Here is a 10,893-nt window from a genome sequence, read left to right as displayed (position 1 = left end):
TTAAAAGTAACAAACAAACTTGGTGGCCCATGTTCATCAATCATTCTTCATCATATATAATTTATGTAATTAAGAAATAATTTAGTGTAGAACCTTTATATCAGAACCTTACACGGTCTATTGGCATTCCCTCTTTCTTCCATCATTCAAGTATGTTGCCCATTTAAAGAAAAACCCGTGGGTTCATATTTAAAACATGTTTTCCTGTAATTCACATATAAAAACAATAAAATAAAGACCATTTTCTCTATATTGTTACATTTCTTTAAGAAAACTTGATCAGCCTTACATGAACTCAATCCCACCTCACAAACAAGTTTTTGTGGTGAAATTTATACTTCATTTATATATTATAATTTGTTTTTATCTTTAGTTGATACGATACTTTTAATATTTGTGAAAATATTTCTTAAGCTGAATTTATCCTTCATTGATTGAGCTACTCCAATGATATGATGATTGAGTTTCTTCAGCAACTTCATATGAACCCTACAGTTCAATCTTGACAACTTAACAGCGTGGCATAGTAGCAGGTTCACCTAGCTGGAGAGAAAAACCGGTAATAAATCCTAAAACTTCCTAAAATTCTCATATATCTAAACTAAATTTAGAAAATAAAGGAAAAAAAAATTCTATAATAAGCTTCATTATTATAATATTTAACTTTTAGTTTTATTTTTTTATTATCATGAAAAAGAGGGATACCGGTACACATGGGGAGATATGTTCCTTAGTTTCTGAACCTGTTAGTGATATAAATTTAGGATCCATGATTATTGTGTGAATTGTTGAGTCTTCAATTGATTCAATATTTATCTTTTTCTTTTACCGAGTTAAAACTAATGCTTTATTTAAAAAAAAGGTTGTTTCACACTTTTTATTGTTATTTTGACAATCTTTTTAAAAATAAAATGATTAATTTTTGTATTTTAAAAGAAGAAAAATAGTGAAAGATACTATTATAAAAATTTGTTCCATTTTCCTTTTTATATATACATATATATTTTTTATCTATGGAGAGATATATTTTGAGAAAGTGATACAGTGATACACTTTTATATTTATTTAACACATAATATCCTTATTTGACATATAATACAAAATAAAATCATCCTAAAAATATAAAATTTTGTATTTTTTTTCAGAATAAAAATACTAAAATGTAAGAAAGAACAGTAAAAAATTGAGTTGTCTCAGTAATATTTTTTCTTGGAGAAAATTGAATGGCTTCTCCAAAAGTTAGTTTGATTGTGTCAGAGCAGCAGAGTAGACTTTGGGTAGAAATATATACGTTCTTTTCTAATCGAGAGTATACAAATTTTTAGAATCCCTGAGCCTTGAGAGTTACAGAGAAAGGAGAGAAAACTGATTCCAATGTCAGGAAGTCCTTCATCAGTCGCCGTGTCTACTTCTCTGACTAAGTACGATGTGTTTCTCAACTTTAGAGGAGAAGACACCCGTGAAAACTTCATCGCTTACCTTTATGCAGAGCTGCAGAGGAAGCACATCGAAGCATATATTGATTACAGACTACAAAGGGGCGAAGAAATTTCACCTGCACTACAAACTGCAATAGAAGAATCAAAGATCTATGTCCTGGTTTTCTCTGAAAACTATGCATCTTCGACGTGGTGTTTAAATGAACTGACTAAAATACTGGAGTGCAAGAAGAAATATGGAAGGGATGTGATACCCGTTTTCTACAAGGTGGATCCATCAACTGTCAGGAAGAAGGAAGAGAGATACAAAGAAGCATTCGAAGAACATGAACTGCGGTTTAAGGGAGACATGGACAAAGTGCAAGGATGGAAGGATGCTCTAACCGAAGCTGCTGAACTCTCCGGCTGGGATTCAAAAGTAACCAGGTCATTATATTTTGTTAAAAGCACTTTTTCAACTTTTTCAGATATTTAGGATCTCTTTTCATTTACTGTAATTGTGCTCATCTCACCATAGATCAAGTGCTTTTCTTTTTTTTCATTTCTCTTAGTCGGCTATGGATTTGACCATATCACTTGTAAGAGTTTAACTTTGTACCTACTAGCCTGATCCCTCGTATCATAAGTCATTAAAAGTTTAGGATTCTAGTATGACTTTAGATATTATATATAAATGATAATGCTGTAATTATATAAAAAATATTCATAAATCCGTCAAATTAAAATTGTATTAAAGTGGTGTCGATATTTATGTGCCATGAATTCAAGTCATATTTATCTAACTTTTTTTCAATGTTCTTTCTTATAGACTCATCACTCGTCTTAGAACTTATTAAGTTGAGTCCTGATTTGCAATTTCTAATATCTGAAAATAAAATTGTATTCTTATATCAACCTTTTTTAATTTATTATATATTTGAATTTATTCAATGATGTTCACTCTTCTTCATTTTGAATTTTTCTTTACTTTAGTTTGGTTTATGTGTTTGAATACTAATACTTTATTTTCTAAATCATGTCAGGCCAGAAAACAAACTTGTTGAACAAATTGTAGAAGATATTTTAGGAAAACTGAATCATGATTCCATCAGTTATGATCAAGGAATAGTCGGCACTGAAAAATATATGAATGAAATTAAGTCCTTATTACATCTTGAATCACCTGATATTCGGATCATAGGAATTTGTGGTATGGGAGGAATTGGAAAAACTACAATTTCTAAGCAAATATATCATACATTGGCATTAAAGTTTGATTCCAGCAGCCTTGTTTTAGACATTCATGAAAAAATAAGAAGAGATGGAATAGAATATATCATAATCAAATATCTCTCTGAGCTTCTAAAGGAAGCACCTTCATCTCAGTTATTCTATTATCGCGAAAGGCTCAAACGGACAAAGGTTTTTCTCATTCTTGATGACGTTACCGATTCAACTCAACTTGGAAGATTAATGGAAGGGCATGATAATTTTGGGCATGGCAGTAGAATCATCGTGACCAGTAGAGATAGACAAGTTCTTAAAAATGCTAGAGTTGATGATATCTTCGAAGTTAAGGAGTTGAACTTTCATGATTCTCTAAAACTTTTTAGTTTACATGCTTTTAAACAAAACTATTCACAAGAAAGTACTTATATGGACTTGTCAATAAAGATGTTGAGATATGCAAAAGGGATTCCGTTAGCTCTCCAGGTTTTGGGCTCATTGCTTTATGACAGACCAAAAGAAGCATGGGAAAGTCAGTTGCAAAAGTTGGAAAAGTGCCAAGATCTTAAAATTTTCGATGTATTAAAATCAAGTTATGATGAGCTTGATGAGGAGCAGAAAAACATATTTCTTGACATAGCTTGCTTTTATAGAGGACATGAGGAGACTGTGATGGCAGAAAGACTAGATGACTGTGATTTCTCTTCTAAGATTGAAATGGATGTTCTCAAAGATAAGTGTCTAATATCTGTCGTTGATGGTAGAATTGTGATGCACGATCTAATACAAGAAATGGGTCAAGAAATTGTTCGTAAAGAGTGTCCTCAACATCCTGAAAAACGAAGCCGATTATCGAAGACTGAGGAAATTTGTGAGGTTTTAAGAAATAACAAGGTATATTCTGTTGTTACTCAACTAAAAGAGTCACAGATTTACTTTATGATAAATTGCAAACTATTGAGTTTTTATTAGACATCCTGCATTGCAACATTTCCTATTTAGTTTTTTTTCCCTAACTACATTGATTTACTTTCAGGGATCAGATGCAATACAATGTATATTAGCAGATATGAGCAAAATGAAAAGGTTCAAAGTACATGCACAAGCTTTTGAAATGATGAATAATCTTAGGATGCTTATGTTCTATTATTCATCAAATAATGTGTTTGATGTATCATCTCTTGTAAGTCTACCAGAGACTTTAAAGATTCTTTATTGGGCTGGTTTTCCTCAAAGATCTTTGCCATCAAATTTTTGCCCACAAAATCTAGTGAGATTTGAAATGCCAAGCTGCAGTCTTGAACAACTCTGGGAAGGAGACCAGGTTTTTCAAGTTATCATTTTCCTTTGCATTTTAAACTTTTAAAGACAAAAATAAATTCTACAACCTTGTTTTCTGTGTTGTACATAGGTTTTCATTGACAATACCTTTGTGACTTCTCACATTATTCCTTTTGATGTTTCTTTTATTCATGTCATAAGCATGGTACTTAGTATGTTTCTGAACATAATTATAAATCTAATAGCACATAGAAGAGTTTGCATTTACATTATGCATATGGTCTAATTGTCCGTGATTGTTGTGTTGTAATACGAGGATAGTTATATAAATAAAATGGAGTTTTATATAATTTATTTAATTTTTTATAATTTTCATAGTTTGTAAAAAATATCAACTATATTTAATTCTAATAAAATAGTATCATTTGAGCATACTTTACAAAAATATATAAAGGAATTTCATCCTTTGGTGTACACACTCTATTTTCATATTTTTTCCTTAATAATATTTTCAAACCAAAAAATAAAAGTAGAATGATTAAACCGATGTACAACATTTATTAAAGAAAAAATAAAAGCTATAAGATAGCGAAAAGAAACTCCCACATGTATGAAAAAAAATTATGTGGAAACGTTACTGATTAAAGTTGTGTTGTAAATTGTTCGAATATTTAATTCTATATATTGATTTTTTTTATTATGACATAAGTTTAATATAATATACAATAAATTAAGTATTTAATAAATTATGGAATATGTACTTATAAATTGTCTGCATCACTTAACGATAAACATACAATCTACTAAGGCTCACTTTTTGACTATGAGAAAACAACTATTTTACTTTTTCAGTTGATTCTGTTAAGAGTAACGTCATTCTCATTTAAATTTTGACAGTGTGTTTTTATGAAAAAGAAGGAGAGAGATGAGATAAGATAATAAAGGTAAATAGTTGACGCATGCATAATATAAATATAAAGTATTTTGACATTGTCATCAATTATAAGTTACTTTCATCAGTTTTATCAATACATAATAAGTCTATGTTGAAATTATTAAGATGTGTAATTTTAGGTAAGGAACAAAATATGTTAAATTTTGTGAATTTTTATAATAATAATCAAATTTATAGCCCCATAATTTTGCTAGTTAAAAGTCCGATCTGTTTAATAGTAGTATTTATGTAAAGTATAAACTTAAAAATGTAACTAGGAGTTTACCGAAAAAAAATGACAAAAATTGCTTAAAGCTTTATTTTGGTTTTTCCGTTACCTGATTCATTTGGTTTTTGTGGCAGAATTTACCGAAGTTGAAAAGACTTAACCTAAGTTGTTCTCCGAAACTTACAAGAATACCAGACCTTTCTCTGTCACCAAATATTGAAGAAATAATTCTCAGTGGTTGTGAAAAGTTAATTAAAGTTCACTCTTCGAGATTCCTCAGCAAGCTCAGTTGTTTAAGTTTAGATAGATGTGATAATCTCAATAGTGTAACTGTTCCCAGCAATATTCTATCCAGATCACCAGGATTCATTCTTCTTTCCTGGTGTCGCAAGCTTGAAATGTTTTCAACCACTCAAACCCAAATATCTTATTCTCCACAATCATCATCATTAATCGGTTCAAGATTCCGTCGTGTCGGGCGTAACTCTCGGGCTACTGGCCCAAGACCCAGTGAAATTTTCTCCATTACTTTTGACCGATATTGGGGAGAAGATGAAGAAGATGTAGCTAATAATAATATATTCTCACAAGGTGAAAAAGTGTCGACTAAACTCATGGAAAGTGTACCCTTAAACTTTCAAAGTCTCAAGAAGCTCTGTTTCATAGATCTCTCGAACTGTTCTTCCCTTACAATATTTCCATTTGACCTTTCTGAGATGAAATTCCTAAAGAAACTTTGTCTTGGTGGTTGCTCAAAATTGGAAAACTTCCCCGAGATTGAGGACACGATGGAAAATTTAGCGGTTCTAATCTTAGACCACACAGCCATACAGGCACTACCTTCATCCTTGTGGCGTTTGGTAGGGCTTCAACAACTGAGTTTGCGCAGTTGCATGAATCTTGAGATTATTCCATCTTCCATTGGAAGGCTCACCAGACTATGCAAGTTAGACCTTACCTACTGTGAATCACTTCAAACTTTTCCAAGCACCATTTTCAAATTGAAGTTGAGGAAACTTGATTTGAGTGGTTTCTTAAGGTTAAGGACCTTCCCAGAGATCACGGAGAAGGCACAAACTTTTTCTCACATAAACTTAACAGAAACGGCTATCAAAGATCTGCCTTCCTCATTTGGCAATTTGGTTAATCTTCGATCCCTGCAGCTCAACAAATGCAGGGATCTCGAATCACTCCCAAACTCTATTGTTAATCTAAAGCATCTCTGTAAACTTGATTGTTCGGGGTGTTTCAAATTAACAGAAATCCCAACACACATTGGTAGCCTGTCGTCATTAATGGAACTGTCACTGAGTGAGAGCGGAATCGTGAACCTTCCTGAAAGCGTTGCTCATCTTTCAAGCTTGAAATCACTTGATTTGAGTGACTGCAAAAATCTTGAATGCATCCCACAGATGCCACCGTTTCTAAAACAACTGGTGGCATTGGATTGCCCATCCATTAGACAAGTGATGTCAAATCGAAACCTCTCAGAGTCGAAGGAGGGTGTCTTCAAATTTCATTTCACCAATGCCCAACAACTGGATTCAGGTGCTCGTGCTAACATTGAGGAGGATGCAAGGCTCAGGATGACCCACGATACATATAGCTCTGTGTTCTTCTGTTTTCCAGGGAGTGTTGTTCCTCATTGGTTCCCTTTTCACAACGAAGGACCTTCAGTGAATATAAATGAAGATTTAAGTTTCTGCAGCGATGAGAGACTCATTGGTTTCGCTTTGTGTGTGGTTTTCGGAGTGTTAGATACTAATGTTATTAAAAGCAGATGCGGTTCTTTTGGTTACCGCCTAAAATTTGAATGTGATGATGATGGCACACAGATAATTCCAAATAATGATGCGCTAAACAACTATTTCAAATGGGGTTATAGTCGCAGACTCCTTGATAAAGATCACACATTTATGTGGAAATTTAACTTGGAGAGTCTAAGGAGGAGCGGCATGAACCTTAGGTTCTGTGATGCTCGCAGCTTCACTTTTGAGATCAGTCCATATGATTATAACTTTCAGTGGCCAGATTACGACTCTGTTGTGAATGAGTTAAAATCAGTTGTGACAATAAAAGAATGCGGAATGTGCCCTCTTTATAGCACCGGAAGCAATGTTGCAGAGTCTTCAAAGGAGGATAGGAAGAGGAAGGCAGAAAGCTACTTAGTGGGCTAGTCTCTTGCTCTTCTGCTAATTGCTCTTCCGTTGGTGAGTGTGGCTTATCACCAATACTTGTTAATTACAACTTTCAAAAGGTTAAACTTTTATTATGACTTTCTCATTTTTAATTTATTTTGTTTTATTTACATTTTCAATGGCATTTTACAGGTGGGTTCGTTCAGACAAGATTTCTAAGTTATTGTTAGATAGAGTTTGATGTGGACATCAGTTGGGTTGCTCCGTTGTCCCAAAGTTACATTTTCTTGAAACTCTTCATTCGTTAACTTCTTTAGCATATTTGGCTTTCATTTGCAGCGAAGGCATTATGAAATCTTGAGGAGATGCATTTGAAAGGGTTATTCGTAATTATTATCTTATAGATTTCTCAGTTGCATTCTCTCTTTTCTTATTTTTGGGATTTCTTAGTTTTGAGGAGGCTTTGTAAGTTTGTGAATCCTAAATCCATAAGCATAAAATGTACTTAGTCATTTCTATCTCAGAATACAAAAACCTCCAATTGTATTTCTATTATGTAGAATAGTTTATCATATTTACAACATTCAGAAAATTCATGTTAAACATGTCTCATAAGAAATTTCATTTTAGAATAATACATCTTAAATGTCATATGACAAGTGTTTTTTTATTGTTTTCGTTTAAAATACATCCTTACCCAATTAACTCAATTAAATGACAGGAATTTATGAGGATAATATAAAAATTTCGAATACTTTGTTAAAACAATTTAATAGAACTCGATTAAAAATATCATCAAATTTATAAAAGACTTAAACTTAATTAAAGTATATTACAAGATATAGACGAAATGAAAAGGTTCAAAGTACATGCAAAAGCTTTCAAAAAGATGAACAATCTTAGGATGATTGTGTTCTATTCTTATTCTAGTTCTTGGCGTTCAAATGTGTTTCTTGAATCATCTCTAGTAAGTCTGCCAGACACTTTGAAGATTCTTTGTTGGAATGGTTTCCCTCAAAGATCTTTGCCATCAAACCTTTGCCCACAAAATCTGGTGAGACTTGAAATGCCAAACTGCCATCTTGAACAACTTTGGGAAAGAGATCAGGTTTTGCAAGTTATCTATGTTCCTTTGCCTTTTAGACTTTTAAAGATAAAAATAAATTCTACATGCATATTTTATGTATTGTACATCTACATGTTTGCATTAGAAATTCCTTTGTGCCCTCTCCACTTATTCGTTTTGATATTTCTTTCATTAGAATCACACATTTATACTATATCATAAGCGTCATACTTAGCACATTTCTAAATATAATTATAAATATAATAGTTATATTTTATGCATATCGTCTAATGGCCCATGATTGTATTGTCCAGTTAGATATCTCTCCATAGTGTCTATCCTGATTTACATGATATTTTGGTTTAGCAATTTTTTTATATATATATTTGAGATCTCTTTTGTAGAGTGTTTTCTTTTTTTAACTTTTAAGATATTTGTGTAGTCTCCTTTATGTATGAAAGATTTGTTTTATATTCTCAAACCACAATAAATTACACCTTAGTCAGTTCTATCTCAGAATACAAAAACCTCCAATTTTATTTCAATTATGTAAAGTAATTTATCATATTTGACAACATTCATGAGAAAACTCATGTTAAACATGTCCCATAAGAAATTTCATTTTAGAATAATACATCTTAAATTTCATATGACAAGTGCTTTTTTATTGTTTTCGTTTAAAATACATCCTTACCCAATTAACTCAAAATTAAATGACAGAAAATTAATTATGTGGATAATATAAAAATTTCGAATACGTTGTTAAAACAATTTAATAGAACTCAATTAAAAATATCACCAAATTTATAAAAGACTTAAACTTAATTAAACCAATTTTTTTATTATAACATAACTTCAATATAATATTCAATAAATTATATATTTAATAAATTGTGGAAAGATAAACTTATGCATTGTATGCGTCACTTAACGATTTAACATACAATATAGCTATGTTCAACTTTTATTCTCAGAAAACAACCGGTTTACTGAGTGAGAGCGGAATCGTGAACCTTCCTGAAAGCGTTGCTCATATTTCAAGCTTGAAATCACTTGATTTGAGTGACTGCAAAAATCTTGAATGCATCCCACAGATGCTACCGTTTCTAAAACAACTGGTAGCATTGGATTGCCCATCAATTAGAAGAGTGATGTCAAATCGAAACCTCTCAGATTCAAAGGAGGGTGTCTTCAGATTTCATTTCACCAATGCCCAACAACTGGATTCAGGTGCTCGTGCTAACATTGAGGAGGATGCAAGGGTCAGGATGACCGACGATGCATATAGGTGTGTGTTCTTATGTTTTCCAGCGAGTGTTGTTCCTCATTGGTTCCCTTTTCGTTGCAAGGGACCTTCAGTAACTATAAGTGAAGATTTAAGTTTCTGCAGCGATGATAGGCTCATTGGTTTCGCTTTGTGTGTGGTTTTTGGATTGTTAGATAGCAATATTATTAGTCGCAGACGTAGTTCTTTTAGTTACCGCCTAAAATTTGAGTCTGATGACTATGGCACACAGATTATTCCAAATAATGATGTGCTAAATAACTATTTCACATGGAAAGATGACGTCAGAGTTATTGATAAAGATCACATATTTATGTGGAAATTTAACTTGGAGAGCCTAAGAAGGAGCGGCATGAACCTTAGGCTCAGTGATGCTCGCAGCTTCACTTTTGAGATCAGTCCATATGATTATAACTTTCAGTGGCCAGATTACTACTTAGTTGTGAATGAGTTAAAATCAGATGTGACAATAAAAGAATGCGGAATGTGCCCTCTTTATAGCACCGGAAGCAATGTTGCAGAGTCTTCAAAGGAGGATAGGAAGAGGAAGGCAGAAAGCTACTTAGTGGGCTAGTCTCTTGCTTTTCTGCTAATTGGTATTCCGTTGTTGGTTAGTGTGGCTTACAACCAATACTTGTTAATTACAAGTTTCAAAACGTTCAATTTTTATTATGAATTTCTCATTTTTTTTTTATTTTGTTTTATTTACATTTTCAATGGCATTTTACAGGTGGGTTCGATCAGACAAGTTTTCTAAGTTATTGATGTAAGTTGGGTTGCTCCGTTGTCCCAAAGTTACATTTTCTTGAAACTCTTCATTCGTTAACTTCTTTAGCATATTTGGTTTTCATTTGCAGCGAAGGCATTATGAAATCTTTAGGAGCTGCATTTCATTTGCATGGATAATTCGTAAATTATTATCTTATGGATTTCTCAGTTGCATTCTCTCTTTTCTTATTCGTATGATTTCTTAGTTTTGAGGAGGCTTTGTAAGTTTCTGAATCCTAAATCCATAAGCATAAAATGTACTTAGTCATTTTTATCTCAGAATACAAAAACCTCCAATTGTATTTCAATTATGTAGAATAATTTATCATATTTGACAATATTCAGAAAACTCATGTTATACATGTCTCATAAGAAATTTCATTTTTGAATAATACATCTTAAATTTCCTATGACAAGTGTTTTTTTATTGTTTTCGTTTAAAATACATCCTTACCCAATTAACTCAATTAAATGACAGGAAATTATGAGGATAAATAAAAATTTCGAATACTTTGTTAAAACAATTTAATAAAACTCAATTAAAAAT

The 10,893-nt window shown here is 32.1% G+C and overlaps 1 protein-coding gene across 1 annotated transcript; it reads left to right on the top strand.

Moving 5' to 3' along the window:
* Nucleotides 1-1,114: 1,114 nt before the first annotated feature.
* On the top strand, nucleotides 1,115-7,756 carry LOC108318722 (disease resistance protein RPV1). The gene is made up of 5 exons (XM_052880525.1): nucleotides 1,115-1,865; nucleotides 2,462-3,539; nucleotides 3,682-3,969; nucleotides 5,224-7,299; nucleotides 7,420-7,756. The coding sequence occupies exons 1-4, from the start codon at nucleotides 1,375-1,377 to the stop codon at nucleotides 7,264-7,266; spliced, it is 3,900 nt and encodes a 1,299-aa protein (XP_052736485.1). The 5' UTR covers nucleotides 1,115-1,374; the 3' UTR covers nucleotides 7,267-7,299; nucleotides 7,420-7,756.
* Nucleotides 7,757-10,893: the final 3,137 nt, after the last annotated feature.

Source organism: Vigna angularis, chromosome 1 (genome assembly GCF_016808095.1).
Source record: "Vigna angularis cultivar LongXiaoDou No.4 chromosome 1, ASM1680809v1, whole genome shotgun sequence".
NCBI lineage: Eukaryota > Viridiplantae > Streptophyta > Magnoliopsida > Fabales > Fabaceae > Vigna > Vigna angularis.
This window is presented reverse-complemented; position numbering and strand designations above follow the sequence as displayed.